Genomic DNA, 27063 nt, shown 5'->3' with positions numbered 1-27063 from the left:
ACAAGAATCTTTGATGATATTTTGATGTAAAAAAAAAGTTTCATTCATGTGTTTGCACTTTCCATGGTTTAATTTGTTTAGGGTAAATTGTCCAACCTGAAATATAAATTATCCCTTTGCTTAGTATACTCTTTATTTCTTAAGAAACCAAAAAAAGGACATTTCATTTGGTAGGATTTAGTTCAAGGATGTCAATTTACTGTTTCTAGTACTAAAGTACGGGTAACTATGTAATTTATGGTCTTTAAGTGCAAATTATGGCATCAGTCAATGGTTCCCAAAACAAACCCAATCACACTTACATACTCAAAACACAGTATTTTCTTTTGCAAGTAAAAATATATAAATCAAGTTTCAAAGAATGTCTTTTCAGGAATTCCTGTTTTAGAAACAAAACCCTTCAAGAATAGTTTACTCAGTTTGTTGATACTTTCTCTCCCGCCAGTCTTCAGTCATTAAATACCTCTAACTTAAAGAAGGCAAAATGAAATTCAAAACCATTTGAATGTTTACAGGTAAATCCTGGGAAAGAAGGGAAAATAATTCAAGTAACATTTCTGTGAAACTGGGAATATGGCTCCTGTGTCTGCCCATTCTCTCAATTTGGTAGAAAGGGAAAAATAAGAGCTTGCTTCAGAACAGAACAAAAAGAAAAAAATGTCTATGACTAGGTCATGGGTTTAAAAAAAAAAAAGTACAGGCTGACAAACACTACTATGTAAATTAGTCAAACATTTTATTATAGAGTATATATTTATATCAAAAGCACAAAAAGACTTTTATTCTGAAAACCAGGAAGATTGTGATGTTACAGAAGATTCAATAATTCCAGTCCATTTCTAGGGTACTAAGTGTCTGATCACCTCAGTTAAAATAAAATACAAATGAGGCCAAGGTCACAGGTCTGATCACCCTGAGTCCCTTAGCACTATTTGGTTTCTCAAGTTGAGACATATATTCTCAGTTCCAGTTAGCCACCTTCCAAGTGTTTGCTATTAGTCTGAATGGGTACTTAGCCAAAGACTACACCCAAATATAACCAAAGCTCATGTCTAAGTCATAAGATTAATCCTTCAATAATAAGGATAGCATAATTAGCTTTGTTACCTAATTCTACATAAACTAAATCATCAAATATCCTGGCATAATTGACATGATTACAGAGGAAGTAGTAAAGCTTGGAAGCATTCTATGGTAACTGAGCTGAAAAACGGGAAATGCCAAATGTTGTAAATGCCGTCATTACCAGTAAGGGTCACCAAATTCTCAGAAATAGGTAATTGGCAGCTCAAGACAGTTAGCACTACAAGATTTCTCTTGCTTTAAAAAAAAAAAAAATCATTTTTAAGAGTCCTTTTTTAAAAAGCTACATCAAAAAACCAAAAAAAAAAAAAATTCAAAAGGCTACATGACAGTGAAACAATAACCACAAATTTAAAAATCAGATTATTATTCCTGTTTGTTCTTACGAGTCATTAGTATTCTTTTAAAACTTACTCCCTGAGAGATCCCAGACTATGTTAAGAAAGAGTGAGCTTGAAGTTATTTTTATTTAAAAAGAAAATCTATATTAGCTCATCACTTTTGATATTACTATAACTCTTAAAGTCAGCAGGGTAAAATCAAATTCTAAGGAATATAGTTTTGAGAATCATTTGAGGGTAAATGTAATGTCTATATTAAATTTGTATTATAGTCAAGGATTTAACTGATGGTGCCGAAAGTCAAGTATTTAAGAGTTAAGACTTTTAAAAATTGTACCCCCCAACTTACTTAGTAAAGTAGATTACCAACTACTGATTTATTGCTTTTAATGTGATGAAATACCAGATTTGACAGCTAAATTAGCAGTGGGATACAAGTACGTTTTTATCTTTAATCATTTTTGTAGAATAGGACATATACATATCCATATAAAAAGAGACTGTAGCAGATGCCTCCCAGAATCAACCAGTTCTTGTAAACATTGCATTTGTGCAGATTTTCATACTTGATTCCAAAACTGAGAACAATAAGATTAAAGGCAAATTTAGTAGCCACAAAAAGTCCAGTTTGACTTCCTGCAACATATGGTACCACTCCTCTCTTCAGAACAAAACAAAACAAAAAACCTAGCAGCACATTAAAAAAAAGTTTACAAAACATTTCAGTACTCTTTCCCTCCCATCAAAAACCAAACAAAAATAAAGTGCAGCACCCATAAAAGTGTCAAGAAAATAGCCAAGTTCTTCCTTTCTTGTAACAAAATAGCACTTGGCCTCAGCAGTCTTAACCAAATTATACAGTGTCCATCATTTTGGGTTCATCATCTTCTTTATGTACCACTGAGTTTAAGCTGCAGAGAGCTGTATTGATAGAATACTGAAGATAATCTGGATTCTGGGGAAAAAGAAAAGGTGGATTGGGGGGGAGAAAAAACGCATTATAACCAGTTTTATGACAGCACATACATAAATATGCAGTTTCACAGTCCTATTTCTCTGCAGTGTAGTAAAGCAGTAGGAAAGAAGATGGACTTTGGAAAGAGACTTGGGCTGAATTCCAAGAAAATAAAGAAAAAAATAGGATGCTATCACCTATGAGATGTGATAAAAGAATGATACATGTGAAAAACAGAAATGTTAACAAACACCACCTTTCTTCTCCATTTAATCATACAAGGCAAGGCTACAACTTCTATGTGATTATATATACACAGCTACTGATAATTTAAATATGGTTTGAAGTCAGCAATGCATTTTTAAGATTACCATCTAATTATAACAGTAAATACTAAAACTGCAAATCATCTGAATGAAGAAAAAAATTTACTGGGTAAAAATTATGGATATCTTCAGGGTGTACTATGGTTTCACAAAGGTTAAAACAAACTCAGTGAGAAATCTGTACACTTTTGAGAGGTATTTACACCCTTATTTTTTAAACAGAATAAAACCATGGGATTTTTTAAACAAACATCACTCATAAATGTTACGTCAATTTCAAAAACTGGGAATAGAAAACATAAAATCTTACTCAATAAATGCAAAAATAAAACCATTATTTGTTTTTTTGTTTTTGTTTTTTTTTTTTTTGAGACGGAGTCTCGCTCTGTCGCCCGGCCTGGAGTGCAGTGGCCGGTTCTCAGCTCACTGCAAGCTCCGCCTCCCGAGTTTATGCCATTCTCCTGCCTCAGCCTCCGAGTAGCTGGGACTACAGGCGCCCACCACCTCGCCCGGCTAGTTTTTTGTATTTTTTAGTAGAGACGGGGTTTCACCGTGTTAGCCAGGGTGGTCTCGATTTCCTGACCTCGTGATCCGCCCGTCTCGGCCTCCCAAAGTGCTGGGATTACAGGCTTGAGCCACCGCGCCCGGCCAAACCATTATTTGTTAAAGCACCATGAATAAGGATATAGCCCTTAAGATCCAGAACTTTAGAAAATTCTTCCCCAATACAATTTTGTCTACTCAATTGTTCCGAGCCACCGCGCCCGGCCAAACCATTATTTGTTAAAGCACCATGAATAAGGATATAGCCCTTAAGATCCAGAACTTTAGAAAATTCTTCCCCAATACAATTTTGTCTACTCAATTGTTCCGAATGTCTGCTAGTTACTTAAGACTTTTACCACTTGTATTACTAGTTTTACTTGTATTTATTTTATTTAATAAACACCAATGAGGACAATAGTCAAACAGGATAGATGTCTTAAACCTCACCATCCAATAGGAGGTTGGGGAGGCAGGGTTTTCTAAAGATCCTCCTAAGAAAGTACAACACTTTGTGAGATTCCTTTATTCTAAAAGTCAAAAAGCTAGCTGGAGTTTGGATTATTCCCAATCAGGTCTTTATGAAGGAAATAGCAGAGACAACTGACTGAGACAGGACACTCACACTGGGCCTCAGTTTTAATCCTGCCTCTGTTTAGTAAAGCAAGCCTCAAGGAGAACAAAATTCACAATTTAGTAAAATTAAAAGCTAGCCTATAGGATAAACCTAAAGTAACTGTTATTGTATCTATATCCAAAAGGCCTTGGATTAGACCTCTCAAAACTAAGGATAGTGAATGGTATTTGGCTTATTTCAAACAATTGCTGTCAATTATTAAAAAAAGAAATTAAAAGCTAAATGGTTACCCATACTTAAGCTTTATCAAAAATGACCAATATTCTTGCTACATTGTCTCATTCTCCAAAAAAATAGCTTTAAGCCCTTTTTCTGACAATCCAAACCTAATTCTCTGGAAGAGAGCTTACAATTACTCTATTAAGACTGGGCTCCAGTTTTCCATGACACAACTTTGAATAACACAATTGGCTGAGGAGATTCTCCAAAACTCATCTACCCATCTTCCTAAGAACTGTAAGATACTATCATACACAGACTTTAAAAAAATAGAAGGAATCGGTATACCCAACCTAATCTATACTTAAATTTCATTGACTGTCCCATATTTTCATCTAGTAACATTCTCAACACATATGACTCAACAGTCTGTGGTACAGGTGAATAAGCAGTGAAGTATAACAGAAATCCAAAAGTAGAATATTAGATTCATCACTTATTGTGTTGACTTCAGGCAAATTACTTAAGTTCTATGAATTTCAGTTTACTCATCTATAAAAATGAATGAAAATGAATCACAGGGTATTTGAGAAGATTAAATAATATGTGTGAAAGTGCTTTGCAACCTATAAACTGATATAAAAATGAGATGTTATTATGGTAAGATTTTTCTTCCAAACCTCTAAACTGATGATTTGGTCCCTCAAGTGTCCTCTCATTTTATTTCCCTCAATTAGTTGATAATCCTTTCTGCACATGTAGCAAGCATCTAACTGAAATTTTATCCAGCCTTGTATCCTTCAGAAGAACTACATCAGGATGCTCAAATTGCTTACCATAAGGAATTGGTCTCCCACCGTGAGGAGATTAGCCCAGCTTAATTAAATCTGAATAACCCTGATAATATCAGCAATACAAAAGTGTCAGAATTGTATAATTCTAGTCCCCCTATGGCTATAAGGGATGCCTAGCACCTGATATTAGTTGCTATCGAATATGTGTAACAAGGATTTACTTCTCTCAAACCAGAGGAAACTTCTTGATAACAAAGGCTAAGATACTATAATGTGTACCTTTCCCTCTTATGTTTAGAATCAGTTACATCCTTCCAAAGTCTCTTTTTTTCCTTCCCATGCATTATGTGACATTTTAATTGCAAGAGGTTTATATATTGGATTTCATAGTGACTTGGTCCCAGAATTCCCCTGGAAAAACTACTTCCCTATGGGCTATTTCTTAGGAACTGAAGAGAAAAATCATCACTGAATTTAAATAAAATTAAGAGATAATCTGTAGGAAATTTGTAGAGGGAATATTCCGTACATGTCTAACTAAGGGGGAACATTAGTAATTATTTAAAAATCAAACATTTATTTCCATCCTTGAGACTTTTTTTTTTTCCCAGGCAGCCTCTAGAGCCAGAGTAGGCTCAGAGACTCCTGAGAATAATATTTTTGACTGGGGTAAATATGATCAATCACTTTCCTTAAAGGACATACATGTAAGTGGAATGGTGAAATTAGTGACATAAGGTCGAGTCATTGAAAATCTCCATTTTTAGCACTTTATGAAGTTTAAAACTAAATATAGGACTCTCCTTGCATTGTCTTTTGAATAAGACTTTCCTTCTCAGAATGTAGGCAACAGATTAAACTGGCTAAAGCTGGTCTTAAAATCTTGGAGCCTGGAAATGAGAGATGACTGGGCTCTATTAAAGTGCTACTAGTAAAATCAAATGGGTAGGAATTATCTAATAACTTAAACTTGTAATCCTAACTAGCATCAGGCAGACCAGTGGTCTGATCACTTCTCCTTTTTGATGTAAATTTTTTCATGCTGCCTATATGACATGGTTTTACCTTGATCAAACCACTGAAGACTTTGAAGAGGCTCAAACAATTGGCCAATATTACCAGATACAATATTATCAGCTACATTAATGTGTTCTAAAAATGTTACATCTGGTAGACAATACCAACATTTAACAAGAAAATACTAAATAAACTTAAGCAACAGATCGCACTGGTTCCACTTGCATGTCTACTTTGAAGCTAATTCATCTAAAAAAATCAAAATGGCATAGTTCTAACTCAGGATGAGATGTTTTAAGTTAAGAAGTTCCTGAGGGAGCCATCTTGAAGAGTTGATGACTGAGAGGATCAATAGCTAAGATTTGTTCTTAAGAATGGTTAGGTATAACTAATCATTACTACATTAAAAGGAGAGGAAATCTGGTATCTCTAAATACTTAAGAGGTGAGATTCGGTACCAAAACATGGCATGAAGTAAGATTCAACAGTTATCTTCTGAGGCAGGAATATGTAAAATGGTAACATAGATTAAAAAAAAAAGTTTGGCAAAATAACAAAACTTATGTGAACTAATATGCTTATAAAATAAATATTTACTTTTCCAACTTACCTGTGGTAAGGATTCTAATAAACCTATAGATCCAACACCAGAATGGGGAACATGATTCTGAACTGTCATAGGATGAAAACTTTGTGATTGAGAATAAAGTCTTACTCTTGACTTGAAAGCTTCAAGTTCATTTTTGAATGCTTCAAAATAACCTTCTTCCTCTGCCTAGAAAAAACAAACAAACAAACAAAAAACAAAGACTGTGTTCTTCAAGATTTCTAGACATAGTAAATTTCAGAAAGCATATAACAGGTTTGAAGTAGAGGAAGTAATGATAAGGTGAATAGTCTAAATATAGAAACCACCACAATCCCTGTCACATTTGTGAAAACTACCTGATTTATAGGAACATTAATAATTGGTTTGCTCCATATCCTTCTGCTTCAGCAAAATAAGCTAATAAAAAACAACCCCTCCTTATACATACGCACACGACTAAAAGAAAAGAAAGCTTTCTCTGTATTTTCCTTGATTTATCTGGATCCTTAACAGGATCCAAAATAGTCCTCGTTTAATCTGTCAAATTCATTCTATCTTCCTCCCACTACCAAACAATCAAGGGATATTCTTAAAACCTTTTAATCCTCCAACAATTAATGAAGGTGCACTATTACCTGTTCCTAGTAATTTTCTAACTCTATATTCCCTACTTATAAGAGCTATGAAAACCAAATAGAATTCAACAGTCAACGTCATTATGGAACTGTCTTCTTGTTCTAGTTAAGCAAGTACCTTCTTTTCAATATTAGGGAAAGAAAAAGTATGATAACTTAGGTCGAGGGAGTGGAACTCTTAGGCAACTCCCTATTGGCAGCTGCCTCTGTTTATGTTTCTTTTGACTATAGAGAAATGATACAGAGATTTATCCTACCAATAGAATGCAGGCTTTAAGTTCAAGTAGCGGGAGAGATCTTGTCAAATGGATTTTAGGTTGTGTAATCAGGTTAAAACCTGTGGATTACTTATCAGCATCAGCATCTATTGAAATAACACAGAGAGTGTTCTGTGCTGCCATCCTATCTTCTTGTAAATTTAGGAAGAACTTCCTTAATTACATTTTAGCACCTCGCTTTATAAGAACTTGTGTGGACACACAGTATGTCATATCCAAAAGTATTCTTTCTGAAAATTGAGAGGCACAATTGCTGGCCTCACTGCATGCTTAAAGTTTAGGGATTTAGATATAGTGATGACAGATTTTGTATTATTAAGTAATGTGTGGGCCACTTGCTTTATTTCTTTATGCCAATTTCTTCACCCATAAGATAGCAATAGTAATCCTCATAAAATATTATATGAATTTAATGAGTTAATCCATGTAAAGTACTTAGAATAGTCCCTGGAACAAAGTAAGCATACCATGAAAGTGATTATTTCATAATTTAAAAAAATCATTAAGAATACAATGTTAAGATTGAAGACCAGTGCCTTTCAGTTTTACTTTGTTAAAGTAAATGTCAAACAATATATATGATTTGGCCATGTTCCCTTATTTTATTAAACACCAGTTTAAACACATCCATTAATGTAAGATGAAAAGGAAATTATGTTTTTTACTACTCCTAAGTGTCAAGTAAAAATTCAGAAGAGACGAGGTGTGGTGGCTCATGCCTGTACATTTTGGAAGGTTAAGGCAAGAGGACAGCTTGAGCCCAGAAGTTCGAGACCAGCCTGGGCAATACAGTGAGACCATGTCTCTACAAAAAATTAGCTGGGGATGGTGGCATGTGCCTGTAGTCCCAGCTACCTGGGAATCTAAGACAGGAGGATTGCTTGAGCCCAGGCATTCAAGGCTGCAGTGAGCAATGATTGCACCACTGCACTCTAACCTGAGTGACAGAGCAGGACCTTGTCTCTAAAAACAAACAAAAGTTTAGACTAGTCACCAGAAGCAGCCTAGCTAAAATACCAAGTCAAGCATTTGCTATTAAAGTTCAACTGTTTCAGGAAAACTTCGTGTTTTGGTTGCATTTCAGAAGAATTTAGGGTATTTAAGTTAGGACTACTGCCACATTGACAGTTTTTTTAAATATACAAATAATAATTTTATGTTTATAAAAGGAAATGTTCATTGTAGTACATGAAAAAGAAAATGGAAATTATTTATAATTCCACCACACAAGTATAACCAAAGTTAAACTTTTGGTATATTTCCTTTTAACTTCTAATTGTATATGTTTGAATATATCCTATGTGCAGAAGAGCATGTAAAAGACATACGCACAGTTTATTCAGCAACACCCCCACTATGTGCCCGTAGAAATTAGGAAATAGATCATTACTAGTATCCTAGAAACCAGTTCCCAAGAGCATTTCCCCTCCCTCCCTGAGGTTATCATTATTGTAACTTTTGTCTTCTTAATTATTCCTTTACTTTAGTTTTACTGCTTATATATGCATCCTTCAACAATATATTATTTAGTTCTGCCTGTTATTAAAAAAATACTTTATAAAAAAATACAAAATAAGAACATTGATACTAGATATATCCATTTAGTATCTATCTAAACAGATACATCACTCTGTGGTTTGTTTGATTCACTCTCTTGTTTTCCATCCATGCTGATGTTGGCTAGTATTTTACAGAATGAATATACAGGTCACATATCTGAAATGCTTGGCACCAGAAGTTTTTCAGATTGTGAATTTTTTCAGATATGGGAATATTTGCATTATACCTACCAGTTGAACATCTCTAAATTGAAAACACAAAATCTGTGAGTATTTCCTTTGAGTGTCATGTCAATGCTCAAAAAGTTTCGGATTTTGGAGCATTATGGATTTTGGATTAGGAATACTCAACCTATACCACAATTTATTCATTGTTCCCAGGTTTTTGCTATTATGAACAATCTACTATAAACATTACGGCAATCTAGTACATATGTGTAAGAGTTTCTCTAGAGCAGCAGTTCTCTTTATGTCTTGAAAATTACTGAGGACCCTAAAGAGCTTCTGTTTATGTGAGTTATATCTGTCAGTATTTACTGTTAGACAAGAAAACTGAGGAATTTTAAAAACATTAACTAAAAATAACAATGACAAACTCATTACACTACCATTAATAACATTTTAATTTAAAAAAATTGTTTTCCAAAACAAAAAAATTTAGTGAGAAGAGAGCTGCTTTTTCTTTCTCCTTCAATTTTTCTAAATCTAATGTCTGGCTTTACAGAAGATGGCTAGATTCTCCTATTTGTACTTCCACATTAATCTCTATTGTACACTACTGAGAGAATGAAAATGAAAAAAATAACATCTTGATATTATTGTGAAAATAGTTTGGACAGAGAACCTCCTGAAAAGGTCATGAAGCCCCTTGGGGTTCCTGGACCACACCTTGAGAATCTACTCTCTAGGGTGTATACACCTAGGAGAATTTCTGGATGTTAAGGCAGGCACTTGTTCAACTTTACTAGGAAATTCTGTAAAGTGGTTGTTCCAATTTATACTTCCACTAGCAGTGAATGCAAATTCTTATTGCTCTACTTCTTGGGTAGCTTTTAAATTACTGCAAATCTTGTGAGTGTGAAAGGGTACTTAATCTTTCTAAACATCTATTTTTCCTCAACATGGCCAACATCATCTAATATGTACTGCTTCCTGTGAATTTATAGCATAAGCATGTCTTCAGCTCATTACAAATGTTCCATAAATATAATTTTAAAGGGTACATAACATTCTATGTACCATGGGTATTTTTAACTATTCCCTTAATTGCTGAATTTTTAGGTTGCTTCCTATTTTTTCTTTATAAAAGTCTGATTTCTCATTAAACTGCTGAGTTCTACACATGAAGAATCCTGTATTATTTTGCTCAATAATGCATCCTGAGCATCTGAAACAGCTGTGCTTTGCATTAGGCACTTAACATTTACTGAATGAATTAATGACAGAACACAAGTTTCCTGAATATACACATTCATTTAAATGGGTCTCAATTTCATATACATGCTGTAGTACAGCCTCTTATATAGCTCTTTTAAGTTTAAATTAGCAAGAAATTAGCAATATAAATTTCCTTTTCACAAGAAAATCTACAGAATTTAGCCTGTGGCATCCTGCTTGGATGCCTTCTATTGATATGAATAGAACAAAGAGGTCTCAGCTGGGACCAAATCTTCCCATTTATCATATCAAATAATTACTTACTTTGGCTTTCTGGAAAAATAAACGAAAACACCCTCTTGGATCCACATTACAGTTTTTGGCCATTTCCATAATAAACTGCATTACAACAGCTTGGTGTGCTATTTGTTCCATTAAAGCCCCTTTCTGAAAAAGATTTAAATGATATAAGAAACAAATATATTAATATATTTAATTGGCATACTGATTCAAATTTTGAATTTTTAGAATATTTTTGATTTTACTCTCTTTAGTTATAAGTCAAATACTTTACAAACATATAAAGAGTATATCTTAGTTTTTTTTTTTTTTTTTTTTTTTATTTGTATGTGGACCAGAATAACTAAAGGAAGACCATGCTCTGAACTTGATTTAATACCATGATTACTGTCTGGATTTTTAAAATACGACTTTCAAATTAGTTTGAAAAGGATTATAGCAATATGAAAACAAGAGAGATGGGGTGGAGTGGCAGAGAAAGCATAGTGGAAAAGTTTCTGTATGCTAACTGAAACAACAACAACAACAAAATCTCACATTAAACTCAAGTAGATCTGAAAGCAAAAAATGGTAATTTCATCCAATGACCTTCCTGCTTTCTTTTAAAGGACTTAATGTAGAAAACAAAACAAAACATCAATAAAGTATGAAATCAGATTTCCACTAAGGTTCCCAGAAACTCAAGGTTCACATAATAATACCTTCTCAGCTTCTAGGTGAAAACACCATAAAATAAGATATTTAGCAGTTTCTTCACATACAAGGTATGGATGGTCAGACAAAAATCTCTGACTATCATCCCATCGACTCAACATACCTGTAAAAAAAAAAGAATTGAACCATAAGTGTCAAATATTTTCTTTCTTCCTATAAGGGAAGAAATACCAACAATTCTTAATTCATTAATCTCTCAATAGTATTTTTAAATGATTCTCTTTAAAGACAATTCATATTACCAGAGCAACAGACTATGGTAAAAGAGCAAGTGAGGGACAATACTCTTTAAAGCAACACTTAGTAGACTGGAAAATGCTCCTAAAATTCACAGAAAGTTTTATTTCAGATAATTAATCAGGCCAGAGTGGCCAGTTCAATATTAAAAAGTCCTGCATCCACGAATGCCTGCAGTCTTGGGCAAATTGAGAGTTAATTATGTAAGCCATTTACTCATGACGTCTTTTATAAACAAAGTCGTTTAAAAATTAGTTAAGCGTATTTGAAAATGGTTGTCATTTTGTTTCAAGATGTCAAAGAAATCCAAATACTATTTAAGTTATATCTACACTTTTATCTAAATTAGTAGGAAATTTGGTCAAAGTCAATACCACCAAGAAATCACGGAACCAGCAAAGTGTTGACTTTTTAATGTTGTCTCTACTAAAAATAGAAAAATTAGCTGGGCATGGTGGCAGGCGCCTATAATCCAGCTACTTGGAAGGCTGAGGCACAAGGATTGCTTAAACCCAGAAGGCGGAGGTTGCAGCGAGCCGAGATTGCACCACTGCACTCCAGCCTGGGCGACAGAGCAAGAGACTGTCTCAAAGGAGATAAGCTGGACATGGTGGCACATGCTTGTAATCTCAGCACTTTTGGAGTCTGAGGCCAGAGGAATGGTGGAGTCCAGGAGTTGCAGGCCAACCTTGGCAACACAGTAAGACCCTGTCTCTACAGAAAAAGTTTAAAAATTAGCTGGGCATGGTAGTGTGCATCTGCAGTCCCAGCTACTTGGGAGGCTGAGGGGGCAGGATCACTTGGGAGCCTAGGAGCTGGAGGCCGCAGAAGGTATGATGGAACCACTATGCTCCAGCTTGGGCAATACAGTGAGACCCCATCTCTTAAAAGGACTTAAAAAAAAAAGGATAAAGACTGTAGCATTTTCTCATAGAGTATTCTAAGCTTTATAAAGTTATTTCCCCAATGCTTTGCATATAATGATTAAGTCATTTGAAGTTCTGAGAAACAGAATGATTATGGAAGTTACTTAAAACTACTTCTTAAAGTATGAAGAATATTGCCAGGCATGGTGTAATCCCCATTATTTGGGAGGCTGAGGTGAGAGGACAACTTGAGCCCAGATGTTGGAGGCTGCAGTGAGCTATGACCTCACCACTGCACTTCAGCCTGGGTGACAGACCAAAACCCTATCTTTTAAAAAAGTCTAATGATTCCTGGGACTCAGATTTAAAGAAAGCACAATCCTTATTTCTTACACTTGAACCCATAAAGTAAATCCTATGAAGCAGTTTTGCCTTAGCTTTCTTACACTTCTGGAGAGGTAATATTTTCAACTCTATCTACCATCCACGATAAAGCATTGCTCCTCTTGTTTACTTCTTCATGGCAGCATTGTGACTCCCTGAAATAACAAAAGCCTTATCCATTCTGGTTTATTTTGCAGGAAGGATGACATGAAAGGGTTCCTGACACTTGGAGCTATGGGGAAGGGTATCACTAAATGTTAATTTTTTTTTTCTTTTTGTTGAGACGGAGTCTTGCTCTGTTGCCCAGGCTGGAGTGCAGTGACACGATCTCAGCTCACTGCAACCTCCGACTCCCAGGTTCAAGTGATTCTCCTGCCTCAGCCTCCTGAGAAGCTGACATTACAGGTATGTGCCACCACGCCCAGTTAATTTTTGTACTTTTAGTAGAGACAGGGTTTCACCATGTTGGTCAGGCTGGTCTCGAACTCCTAACTTCATGATCCACCCACCTCAGCCTCCCAAAGTGCTGAGATTAGAGGTGTGAGTCACCACTCCTGGTCAAATGTTAGTATTTTTTAACTACCTATTTAATACCTGAGACAAATTAACACTTGACATTAAAAATACATTTTTTTAAAATCTGAGAAATACTATCACTTGATTTCAAAAATGCACATTGAATTAGTATGAAATTGATTAAGTTCAGTTACAGGTAGTTGATACAGACCTTTGTGGAAACAGTGTGGAATTTTATGAACAAAACAAAGACAGGTGGGGCGCAGTAGCTCACACCTGTAATCCCAGCACTTTGGGAGGCTGAGGCAGGAGAATCACCTGAGCACAGGAGTTTTATGTCAGTCTAGGCAACAAAATGAGACCTTATCTCTACACAAAAAGACAATTAGCCAGGTGTGGCGTAGTACACCTGTAGTCCCAGCTGCTTGGGAGGCTGGGGCAGGAGGATTGCTTGAGCCTAGGAAATTGAGGCTGAAGTAGCTATGATCTTGTAACTGTAATCCAGTCTGGGGACAGAAAAAGACTCTGTCTCAAAAAATAAACACAAAGAGAATCAGCAACTCAGTGGAACAGCATATACCTCAAATTACTGACATTATTTTGGAATTTGTAAACAAACTTGTATACAAATGGAGAGTAACAATTTAAGATGGTGGCTGAGAAAACAGACTAGAGCTAAATGGCCCAGGTTCAAATATTGGCCTCACCATTTTACTATCGTGGGCAAGTCCCTTTATAGGCCTCCATTTCCTCATCTGTAAAATAGGGCTGAAAACAGTACCTAACTCAGGATTTTTGTGACAATTAAATGCTATTAATTCATATAAAGCACTTAGAACAGGGCCTGAGACATAGTAAATACTCGATAAATAATAAATACCCATTAAAAATATTTAGCTAATCCTTTGGTTAAGGATAATACAGTCATTTTAAACTAGCCAAACAATTTATCTGAATGCTTGGAAAACCTCACTTTGACAAGTTTAGATATTTTAATCATATGCTTTAACCTATGTATTTCCCTAGTGAACATCTAAATCTCAATCCATCATCAACCTTCATATGCCACCTGATTCCTAAAATGGTCCTGAAATACACATGTCTTTATTACTGATTTCCCTTTCCTCTTTCATTATACTTATAGAATTATTATTAATTGATTTATTTATTTATCTTGAGAGACAGGGTATTCCTCTGTTGCCTAGGCTGGAGTACACTGGTGCAATCACAACTCATTGCAGCCTCAACCTCCAGGGTTCAAGAGATCCTCCCACCTCAGCCTCTGTAGTAGCTGGGACTACAGGTATAAGCCACCACACCCAACTAATTTTTTTTTTTTTTGTAGAGATGAGGTTTCACTGTGTTGCCCAGGCTGGTCTTGAACCCCTGGGCTCAAGTGATCCTCCAGTCTCAGTTTCTCAGAGTGCTGGGATTACAGGCATGACCACCATACCAGGCTTAGAATTTTAACAAACTACACTAATTCATTTTAATGTCCATGTGTACTAAAAATCTCCCAGCTAGTTTGTGAATTACTTGAGGAAAGCTGTATGATCATTTCCCATATTCCTAAACTCCAGATCTCCTATATTTCCAATCATCTACCACCATATGCATTTCTACTGATATGCCTGCACATAAATCCATCTTACTTGAAACCAAACCCATACTTGTCTCTCTGCCATCCTACAGTGCTTCCTAGGCTCCATGTTACCAAATCAAGCGTTCTAGAAATTTCTCTGACATTTCCATTTCTCCCACATCAAATTGATCACCAAGTCCTGTGGTTATACTACTACGATCAGTTAATATGGTGAATCACATTAATTAGTTTTCTAACATTAAGCCATTTTGAATTCTTAGGATAAACTCTTTGAAACTTTTTTTTTCGCATTATAAAAATAAAGTTTATTTATTGTGAAGAATTTTTAAAATCCAGAAAATAAAAGTTATCTGTAATTCTACCACGACATTATTGTTAACATTTTGATTTCCTTCCAGGCATATTTTTGAATGACTTTTTAAAAAAACAAAATTAAGGCCGGGCGTGGTGGCTCACACCTATAATCCCAGCACTTTGAGAGGCTGAGGCAGGGGGATCATCTGAGGTCAGGAGTTCAAGACCAGCCTGGCCAAAATGGTGAAACCCCACCTCTACTAAAAATACAAAAATTAGCCAGCGTGGTGGCAGGTGCCTGTAATCCCAGCTACTTGGGAGGCTGAGGCAGAAGAATCGCTTGAACCCAGGAGGTGGAGGCTGCAGTGAGCAGAGATCACACCACTGCACTCCAGCTTGGGGGACAAGAGCGAGATTTCCTCTCAAAAAAAAAAAAAAAAATAAAAATCATATACATTTTCTATTCACTTCACTTCATATGTAAGAATGCTTTATATTAAATGTTTTTCAAAAATAAGATATTGATATGCTTTTTAAAAGCAATAAACAATTACATTGAAGAGGTTGTAAATACTCATAGTCAGTACAAATGAAAAAAATCCTATCATAGTATTTGCGCAAATGTTTATAGCTCTTGGTAAAATTTCCAGTGACAACATCCTACACAGATTAAAAAAAGCTGAATCACAGCTAACTTTGGCTAAAACTGAAGATGATGTGCTCTGAAAATTAGATGACTCAAAAAGCAGCTCTGATGATCATAAAGCCAGTGATGTCAAACATGCATATAACTTTGAATATAACGGTTGTAAAATGTAAGAGATAAAAGGCTTTCTTTCTAAATTAATATTTTATATTTATAAAATGTGAATTACCTATATTAATAAACTAAATACAAATGTAGAGGAAAAAATCAGATTTCAATGCTTTATACTATTCCATGATATACTGTACCATTTATCATTGGGTGGTAAATTCTACCTAATTGTAAGGGTAAAAGCAGCACAAGAAAGGTAGTCAACAAATTGTATAAGGGAAAAGCTAGGAAAAACTCTGAAGAATATAAGCACAAATAAGACCACAGAGAAGCACTGGTGGGAAGGCCCTATAGCCCTACACAGCCCCCACACACACCAGGCCGATGTCATCCAAGAGTCTGGAATGCAATCCAAGTCCAGAAAGCCTCCAACTGGAAGCTTTAATTACATCTCCTATTGCAGATGTGTTTAAAAGAGTATACCAGAAGCCATTATCTTAAGCAAACTCACACAGGAACAGAAAACCAAATACCACATGTTCTCACCTATGTGGGAGCTAAATGATGAGAATACATGCACACATACAGGAAAACAACGCACATTGCAGCTTACCGAAGGGCGGAGGGTGGGAGGATCAGGAAAAATAACTACTGGATACTAGGCTTAATACCTGGATGATGAAATAATCTGTACAACAAATCCCCAAGACACACGTTTACCTACGTAACAAACCTGCACATCCTGCACACGTACCCCTGAACTTAAAACAAAAGTTAAACAACAACAAAAAACCAAAATAAAGGAGTATACCAATATAGTCATCATTTTGGTAAGCTTTCTTCTTTCATCACAATAAGCACACATCAGAAATCTTCCATCAAGCAGGTATAGCCACAAATTTTCACTGTCTTGTCTCACACCTCTATCAATTCAGTGCCATAATTCAGTCCACAGGGATTTTTATTATCTTATAATTCCCCATGACTACAAGTTGGTCCACTCTCCACTGATGGAACTTGGTAAAGCAGAAATTGCAGGTATTCCAGGTCCCTTGTTAAGATATATCTATTCCAGAGTGGGAAATAAAACACATGAAAATTTTGGGAGCCTACTACCTTAGTAACATTCCTGGGGATCCAATGTGCTGTGGCAAGTAATATATCTCCTCTGAAGTTAAAGTCAATATGCATTTCCAGTAAAAAATAGGCACAATGTGACTCGGGGAATGGCTATTGGTCTGGTTGGGTGTGAAAACAGCAAGGTTCTGGTATTTATTACAAGATAGTATATTGGAAGTTCATAACACATAATGGCAAAATGATTGCTTATTAATCACCTGTGGATGTTAAGTCAGTTTTTTCCTCAACTATCTCATTATTTGCACAACAGTTTTATAAATTCAGGGGTCATGGTGGCACAAGTTTGTGATTATGCATAGATTTGACAGTGTAGACTTTCCCCATCAAGGATGTTCTAGTATCCTAATCCAGTTTAGCCACTGAATACCTAATTTGCCAGTAGGAAAAAACATCAAAATCTCACTATGGCACAATGCACTGCAGAGATGAGCCAGCCATCAAGTAGCAGGTTGATTACCTTGGCCCCACTTCATCTCAGAGGGACTGGTAATTTCTCACTTGAACTATCCCACTCTAGATGTGGAAGTGCCCTCCCTCCTTGCCATGCTTCTAATCAGTAATACATCTGTAGTCTTACTAAATGAATTATTCACCATACCACATTATTTTTTGACCCAGAAACTCATTTTACAGCAAAAGAAATGCAGACTGTAGGGTTCATGAAATTCACTGTTCTCATAACGAACATTACTATCCAGAAGCAGGTTTTATAAAACGCTGAAGATACATAGCGCCAGATGGGTTACAACACTTTGTGATATTTGGATATTTTCCTACACAAAATTGCTTCTGAACAAGGCAGTCAGCTTACAGCAAAAGTGAAAGAACTGTTTCTCATTTACTAGGTTTCTCGTGGCTTCAAAGCAACCAACTTTCAGAGTGCCAGCTGGGTGAAAACACCTTGAGGAATGTTGTTTCACCAGATGCAGTACATGCTCTGAAAGAGCAATCAGTATGGTACTATTTTTCCTTCAACAGAAAAACATGGGCCTAGAAAGCAAGCACTGTAGGCGGGAGTGGCAATTCACATATCACAACTAAGATTCATGTGCAAATTTCTTGCCTTCTATCCTTATGACTCAAGGCTCTGCTCATTTCAAGATTTTACTATCTGTCCAAGGGAGGCCTGTGTATTCATTTTTTTTCTATTATAAATAATACACATTGATGATATGTAGAAAAACTTTGTCTTTATTTCTTCAAGTACTGTTCTTTTAGTTAAATACAGTCTTTTTTCTTTATTTAAAACGAAAAGTATGAGCAAAGTGAATATTTTATGAATAAATTACATAAAAGGAAGGGAAAACATTGAAAGTAATATTTATTGTATTGACATAATTGAAGCATAAATGAAATTCAAAAAATTTTGAGTAAATAAACACCAATAGGAAAAAGATTTCAAAATGCCATTTAAAAAGTTCATGACTATATTACAAATAAAAACCATGTTTACTAAATTAACATACTACCTGGAATTAAAAAAAAAAAGTTTTTACTTTGGAATTTAAAAAAAAGTGTTAAACCTTAACTCCTAACATTTCCCAGCAGCATTTTCATGCCAGCGGTATCATGCTGCCTATAATTCTCAGAACACACCATGCTGTTTCCTAACTGCCCGTCTCATGCTGTTGCTGTTGGCTTGCCTCCCTTATACATGAAAAACTCTTATCTGTTCCTCAAAATCAAGCTCAGATGCTGGCTTCTCTGGGAAGCCTTCACTTGTATCAAACCCCCTCTTATCCTTTTTCCCCAATAGAAAAAGCCTATTTTTCAGTTCTTTATATATACAGTTCTATTACTATATTTATCTGAGTAACAGTTCAAGGATCTGCCTGAATTATAAAGCATCATATCCAAAACCTGAAAAAAAATGAATAATCTTTTAACCGTAAGATAATCAGATTCCAAGGAAGCAAAGAGGAAAAAGAAAAAAGCAAAGACTAGTTGGGAAATGGAAAGAGGCTATGGAATACATAAAGTTGCCTTAGAAGGTAGTACTATATAATAATACTTTTGCTTGTCTTTACCATTTGGTTTGCTCTGTCAATTAATTTTATTTATAACCAAAAAAATTTCTAAAACAAGATCTATACAGCTGTGCCAGAAGTAGCTACAAAATTGGAGTTTGCTACTTTTCTTTTTGGCTTTTTATAAGTCCGTTTTTTACACAAGTACATATGATACTAAATATTACAAAGAAGGAAACCCAAGTAGTAGACTTACCAAAATGTCTGATTTTTTGCTCATATTTTTGCATAAATGATTCTGATTTATCTTCATCCTCTGTGTCTTTTCTTTTATCTTGATTAATAAAACTCTAAGAAAAAATTTTAGAAATTTAAATCAGATTTTAAATTCTAATTGAATCTTGTTTCTCAGATACTGAATACCTAGCAATTCTTCTTGTAGACAATATTTGTGGTATAGTATCATACTGATATTACATGATTAAATTCATCTGTTAAACTATTTTTAAAAATTAAAATTTTCTTGTATGGGAGTCTTATTAATTTTGTTTAAAATGATGTATGAGGCTGGGTGTGGTGGCTCACGCCTGTAATCCCAGCACTTTGGGAGGCCGAGGCGGGCGGATCACGAAGTCAGGAGTTGGAGATCAGCCTGGCCAACATACTGAAACCCCGTCTCTACTAAAAATACAAAAAATAGCTGAGCGTGGTGGCGGGTGCCTGTAATCCCAGCTACTCGGGAAGCTGAGGCAGGAGAATGGCGTGGATCCAGGAGGCAGAGGTTGTAGTGAGCTGAGATCACACCATTGCACTCCAGCCCGGGCGACAGAGCAACACTCTGTCTCACAAAAAAATACATATGATATATGTGTGGATATAGGTTTATCTTGGAAATCATGCAGAAAAACAACTGAATTACCCTTTTTGGTGAGCTGAATTTCCCAATTAAAAGCAGGTATAGAAACATCCTTTATATTTTACATGAATAATTTACTTGTGCATTATTTAATTCTTATAAGTATTTGCAACTCTTGCCTAATCTTTCGAGTTCTTGCTAGAAATAAACTCAGAAAATCAAAGCACATAGAGAATAAACTATATTTACTATAAATTCTTTAAGACATAAACCAGAAATAGACCATTGTTGTTGCGTGTCTTTTTTTTGTTTCTTTGAGATGGGGTCTTGCTCTGTCACCCAGGCTGGAGTACAGTGGCACAATCATAACTCACTGCAGCCTCAACCTCTTGGAGTCAAGTGATCCTCCCACCTTAGCCTCCAGAGTAGCTGGGACTACAGGCGTGAGCCACCATACCCAGATAATTTTTAAATTTTTTGTAGAGACGAGGTCTTGCTATGTTGCCCAGGCTGGTCTTGAACTCCTTGGTTCACGCAATCCCTTCACCTTGGCCTTCCAACGTGCTGGTATTATAGGCATAAGCCACTGTGCCTGGCCCTTTGTTGCATTTCTAATAAACTTCTTAGAAGAGACCAAACAGTTTGATTTTTAAAGTCAAGTACAAATTTCTATTAAGGAAGTACTTATTTTCAGTTAAATAAGTCATAAAATATACCAAGAATAAAGTTTGTATCTAGCTAGAAAAACTGGCAGAAGTTTCTTAGAACATTCTGTGATCGTATTTATACCCTGTTGTCATCACTGCCAAAAATAAAAATTGCAAACTAGATCACTGCCAGTTTATAATCAGGAAGCACTCAAAAGTTTACATATTTCAAAATAAAAGATTTTTTCATTATACAGTCTGCCATCTAGACCAGCACTGTCCAATAGAAATACAATCCAAGTTGCAAATGTAATTTAAAGTTTTCTTTTTTTTTTTTTTTTTTTTTGAGGCGGAGTCTCCCTCTGTCGCCCGGACTGGAGTGCAGTGGCTGGATCTCAGCTCACTGCAAGCTCCGTCTCCCAGGTTTACGCCATTCTCCTGCCTCAGCCTCCCGAGTAGCTGGGACTACAGGCGCCCGCCACCTCGCCCGGCTAGTTTTTGTATTTTTAGTAGAGACGGGGTTTCACCGTGTTAGCCAGGAGGGTCTCGATCTCCTGACCTCGTGATCCGCCCGCCTCGGCCTCCCAAAGTGCTGGGATTACAGGCTTGAGCCACCGCGCCCGGCCTAATTTAAAGTTTTCTATTAGCCACGTTAAAAAGCAAAAAGAAACAGATGACATTAATAAATTATTTTATTTATCCTAACATATCCAACCTATTATTTCAACATGTAAGCAATACAAAACAATTATTAATATTTTACTTTTTTTGGCACTAAGTCATTGGAATCCGGTGTGTATTTTACACTTACAGCACATCTCAATTCAGACTAGCCACATTTCAAGCACTCAATAGCACATGTGGCTAGTGGCTATCAAGTTGGATAGTGCAGATCTAGACCAGTCCTCTCAAGTCTCAAGCTCCCAGACAAAACCAGTGTAGGATTTTGAGCAAATGACTGGAACATAAAGATAGTCCTAATTAATTTGTGAGATAAATGTAGGCTGTCTTAGAACCTAAGTTTAAAGAAATAATTAAAAGCAGCGACAAAATGAAAATATTTTCTTTGTGACCACTGTGTTAAAGAAGAGACATCAACTTTACAAAACAAGAAATATTACTTTGAACATTCCTTCTGGAAGAAAAAGATTATTTTAAATAGTTTTGGGATATAAATGCAGAACAGAAAATAACACTTAAGATGTACCCCTTAAAACAATATATACAGATATAGCAAATGACTCAGATAAAGAATGATCCCATTGTGGAGGGGGAGAAAAAGTATATATAAATTAGTAGAGGCACAGAGAAAGTCGAGAAAGATATGCCTCACTGTTAAAGTAATGATAGGGCTAGTGGCGAGGTGTGTTACTGACTGCTGTAGCAGAACTAGAGCTGGTCCAGGGAAAGGCAATTTAAAAAGCTCATGAGAGTAGGTGAAAGCAGATGCCAAGAGGACAATTAACAAGTAGGTTATGTGCTGAGAAGTCTAAAAAATAATAATGGTTAAAGATAAGGTTCATTGTGGACTTAGACAAGAATGACCAGTCTTTCCCTGAAACTTGAGGGTGAAGTACAAATATAAAGAAGTATCACTTTACAAATTAGTAGAAAATGACTGAATTTCATTGCCCCATAGGTTACAGACTGAAGATTTAAATACATTTTTCCTAGGTTCTACATTTCATATATTCAAAGGATTGTGGACTACACAAATGTATCTATTTGTTAAAATTTTATACTCAAGATTTGTGCATCTCAAAGTATATAAATCTTACCCAAAATTTAAACAAAAAATAACAATAAAATGCAGGAATGGGTGTAGGCGAAGGTATAGATGAAATGAGAATGGCAGAATGATGACAGTTATTGATGTGGACTGTGGGGTTTATCTGTTCACTTTGTGTATGTTGAAATTTTCCACGATGAAAGGGCTGAAAACAGGTCTAAAGTCCAAATTCACTCCTAGATGATACATCCATGGGCTAATTAAGGAAATGATGACACTTGAAGGCCTCTTTCTCCCTATTCTCTGCATATTTCAGGCCTAAAGAACACTCATAGTGGATAACATACAAAATCTACCTTTGTGGTAAAGCTAAAAGCTTTCAGCTCTGTGAACTGTGTTTCCTTCAGCCATTATGGGATAGTGAAAAAAATGAACACCAAAATATCTGTATCCATCAGCATGTTCATAGACTTCTTTATAAATGGTTCTCCAAAATAAGGCTTAATACAAACTACAATTTTTCTTTTTTTGAGACGGGGTCTCACTGTTGCCCAGGCTGGAGTGTAGTGGCACAATCTCGGCTCACTGCAATCTCTACTTCCTGGGTTCAAGTAATCCTCGAGCCTCAGCCTCCTAAGTAGCTGGGACTACAGGCACTACAGGTACATGCCACCATACTCAGCTAATTTTTGTATTTTCTGTAGAGACGGGATTTCATCATGTCACCCAAACTGGTTTTGAACTCCTGGACTTAAGTGATCTGCCTGCCTTGGCTTCTCAAAGTGCTGGGATTACAGGCATGGACATCTAAGCCCGGCCTATTTTTCAATAAATATCATTTTATTCCACATTTAAAACACTAGTTCATGAAGTTTTGCCTTTTCTCCCCTTTTCATGCATCTGAAAATCAATCTCTAGAAACTCTAGTTTTCAAATGGAAAACTGAGGTATAAAACACTGAAGTTTGAAAAACGTGGGATTTTAAAAGTCTAAGCCTTCGTTCTTAAAGGCACTGAATAAAGGATATTCAACACTTCTCATTATCTTCTCTCTCCATCCCAGTCAGGAATTTCTCACATTTAACCCACCACTAAGTTATTAAGTCACTCTACTTATTTTTCTACTTAGTTGCTTCATTTATAAAAATAAGGTGGTTGCATTAAAGGAACTCTAAAGTAGTGATAATCAATGTAGGGGGTACAAAATATGAGATGTGGAGGAAAATATTTCACAACTGATCTATTTTCCCATCCTTATAAATATCACATTTTTATGAATGTTTTTTAATATATATAATATTTGTTCGGCAGTACATTTATATAAATATGTATTTCAGACTGCTCAATTAACTGCTGGAGTCTACAGCTCTACAGCAAGAGCTTTGAGACTTTCTGACTTTCATAAACTTTTCAAGCACCTTTCATAAACTGTTAAAATTGAACACTGTTTATGGGATTCTGCTGCTTTGCTACCAAATACGCACAACTGGTTTGTACAAACACTTCAGTTTTTCTTCTTTCATTATGGATCAATACAAGGTCATACCTTATTAAAAACATCCTTGCTAATGGCATCCATGCTCCACAGACACATCTTCTCTCTTTGTACTAGAGCTTCTTCTTTCTGTCGCCACTCTTCTTCCCGCTGCCTCAGTTCTGATACTGCTGTTTGTGCTTTGGCATGCTCCTGATCCAAGGACTCAGAATTATGCAGTGCTAAGCTACCAAGTTTCTGTTGAGCTTCAGCAAGATTCCATTTGCACGCCACAGAGCTCTTTACAAACTCTTTCTGCTTTTGGCAAGCCAATTCAATTCCATGGCTATACATCTGGATAAAAACAATATTTGTAAGAAATGAAGAAAGCAATGGATGTTTGTGCAGCACAGTTCAATTTTTTTTAATTCAAAGGATTTCTGTACAATATTTTGGTATATAGTATATTCTGTGTTCTAGGTCTGCAGTCATGTTTTTATATCTTAGTCCTTGTTTCATCAACTAAATTCTAAACTGCTTTGTTAATTTATGCCTATCCCCTGACAACTAACAGCAACAAAAAGCCTGGCAACTATCACAGTGTCTTGCATAAAGCTAGTGCTTAACAAACATTTAATTAAGTCTTCATAATCTTGAACAAGCAGAATAATGAGAACAAAGCTTAAATCTAGTTCATCACTTCAATACTCAACATGCTGACAACCAGGCCTTTATAATTTTGTTGTCCAAATTCTTCACTACAAAAAAACCTCCTTTTATCTAGAAGTAATCATTTCTTGGTTTCTACTTTCTATCTGTATTTTTCTAAAACTTGGTGATTTGAGAAGTTCTTATTGGATATTTCTATTTATAAATGATTATATCAGACAGATATCCTTTAATTTATTCCTAATCAAAATAGGCAAAGTTATATATCTCTATCTATCTATCTATCTATCTATCTATCTATCTATTTTGAGATGGAGTCTCGCTCTGTCACCAGGCTAGAGTGCAAAGGTACGATCTCAGTTCACTACAACCTCTGCCTCCGGGGTTTACATGATTTTCCTGCCTCAGCCTCCCAAGTACCTGGGACTACAGGCACGTGCCACCACGTCCAGGTAATTTTTGTATTTTTAGTAGAGGCAGGGTTTCACCATGTTGGCCAGGATGGTCTCGATCTCTTGACCTTGTGATCTGCCTACCTTGGCCTCCCAAAGTGCTGGAATTACAGGCATGAGCCACTGCACCCAGCCGCAAAGTTACATTTCTTAAAAGTACCAATGGTCCACCCTGCTGACTGTACTAGTCAAAAGCAGTGGTAATTAGTTTTAATATTTACTTAATTACTACATGTAAAATACTGTGATAGACATTCAATTCCCTATATTCCTTGGCTCTATAAAACAAAAGCTGAAGGCACATTCTTTATGACTTCTTAGTCAAATGTAGATCAACTTCAGAATAATCTCTCTCCAATCTATTCCCATATCTCCATTACTATTCAAGCCCTTATAATCTCACATGTGAATTATACAAATGCTGACTCTCTTATCTCAAGCCATTCTCCACTCCACTAGACTGGTGTGATCTTTCAAACAAATGAATCTGATCTTTTTTTTCATTCTTAGCTTTGGGATAAAGGACATACTCTGTGGCATAGCCCTTCGTGGTGGCATAGCCCTTCGTGATATAATTTCCCATTACCTCTCTAGACTCAGTTCCAATTGCTCTTCTACTTGTTTGTTTATTCTTCCCTTTCCCACCCTTGTCCCTCACTTCAATTTGGCAATCCTCTTTCTTCGAGGTAACTCCTACGGAAACTCCTATCTTCATCCAGATTCTGGCAGACCCTAAACTTTTTCTTACCCCGTCTCTCCCCACTCAAGTTATGCCTATTTCTATTGTGGTGTTTTTCATACAATATCATGCTTATTTGTTTACTGACTGGTGGTGGTAAACAATTCTGAGGCAAGTAGCAACCAAGGACCCTACCTCTTAGCTGAGTCTTCAGGCAAACTCAGGTTTGTACTGGGACAAATGTGGACACTGTTGCTATTCAGATGTTTTATTTGCTCATTCAGCAGGTCTGGAGCCCAGGTACTATAAACAATGTCCCTAACTAACCAAATAAAACATTTATTTTTACTTTTTGTTATCTTAGAATAGGATCAAGAATAACTGTAGAGTAGCTATGCTTAAAACAGGGCCAGGAAAAGGAGAAAAATTAAGCTATAAAACTTATTTTGTAAGAAAAGATATAAGAAATTTTGTATACAAAACTTCTTTTGGCTGGGTTCAGTGGCTCACGCCTGTAATCCCAGCACTTTGGGAGGCCAAGGCGAGCAGATTATCTGAGGTCAGGAGTTCGAAACCAGCCTGGCCAACATGGCAAAACCCCTTCTCTACTAAAAATATTTTTTAAATTAGCTGGGCATGGCCAGGAGTGGTGGCTCATACCTATAATCCCAGCACTTCGGGAGGCTGAGGCAGGTGGCTCACGAGAAGGAGATCGAGACCATTCTGGCTAACATGGTGAAACCCTGTCTCTACTAAAAATACAATAAAATTAGCCAGGCGTGGTGGTGGGCGTCTGTAGTCCCAGCTACTTGGGAGGCTAAGGCAGGAGAATGGTGTGAACCCGGGAGGCGGAGGTTGCAGTAAGCCAAGACTGCGCCACTGCACTCCAGCCTGGGCGACACAGTGAGACTCCATCTCAAAAAAAAAAAAAAAAAATTAGCTGGGCACGGTGGTGGGCACCTGTAATCCCAACTACTCAGGAGGCTGTAGCAGGAGAATCACTGGAGCCTGGGAGGCAGAGGTTGCGGTGAGCCAACATCGTGCCATTGCACTCCAGCCTGGGCAACACAGCAAGACACCGTCTCAAAAAAAAAAAAAAAGGAAAAAGAAGACAATATATCAAGAAAAGTAATATGGTTACATGGATAAACAGAAATTATCTTGTATTTTCAAATTATTTGGGAGTAAATATTCTTTTCTCAAATCAAACAATTCTAAAAATAATTTATGTTTTAATTCTCCACAAACTACCCAGACAACATTTGGTTATTTGGGCAAACTATCCAACATGTATTCAGATGATTATATAAAATATTAGGTCACATTCTAATCCATGACCATACAGAAGTTTTAGAGAGACATTAAACATGATCTGCCTTTACATTAATTGGATCTAAGAATTACATATCACATAATACATTAAGAAGTCTAGATCCCCCTTGTTTGATAAAATTAAGCCAAAGCTGTTTTTTAGGATTATAAAATGT

The 27063-nt window shown here is 36.1% G+C and overlaps 1 protein-coding gene across 1 annotated transcript in view; it reads right to left on the bottom strand.

Annotated features, from left to right (window-relative positions):
• Positions 1 to 719: 719 nt before the first annotated feature.
• The window catches only part of CDC37L1 (cell division cycle 37 like 1), a 28716-nt gene continuing 2372 nt past the window's right edge, over positions 720 to 27063 (bottom strand). The window contains exons 2-7 of the mRNA XM_033237243.1: positions 23849 to 24130; positions 19328 to 19421; positions 11295 to 11410; positions 10618 to 10740; positions 6466 to 6630; positions 720 to 2379 (exon numbers count right to left, since the gene is read on the bottom strand). Of these exons, the coding sequence (XP_033093134.1) occupies positions 2278 to 2379; positions 6466 to 6630; positions 10618 to 10740; positions 11295 to 11410; positions 19328 to 19421; positions 23849 to 24130 (882 nt within the window). The 3' untranslated portion in view covers positions 720 to 2277. The remainder of the gene's footprint in view (positions 2380 to 6465; positions 6631 to 10617; positions 10741 to 11294; positions 11411 to 19327; positions 19422 to 23848; positions 24131 to 27063) is intronic.

This window comes from Trachypithecus francoisi, unplaced genomic scaffold (assembly GCF_009764315.1).
Source record: "Trachypithecus francoisi isolate TF-2019V2 unplaced genomic scaffold, Tfra_2.0 Lachesis_group16, whole genome shotgun sequence".
Lineage (NCBI taxonomy): Eukaryota > Metazoa > Chordata > Mammalia > Primates > Cercopithecidae > Trachypithecus > Trachypithecus francoisi.
This window is presented reverse-complemented; position numbering and strand designations above follow the sequence as displayed.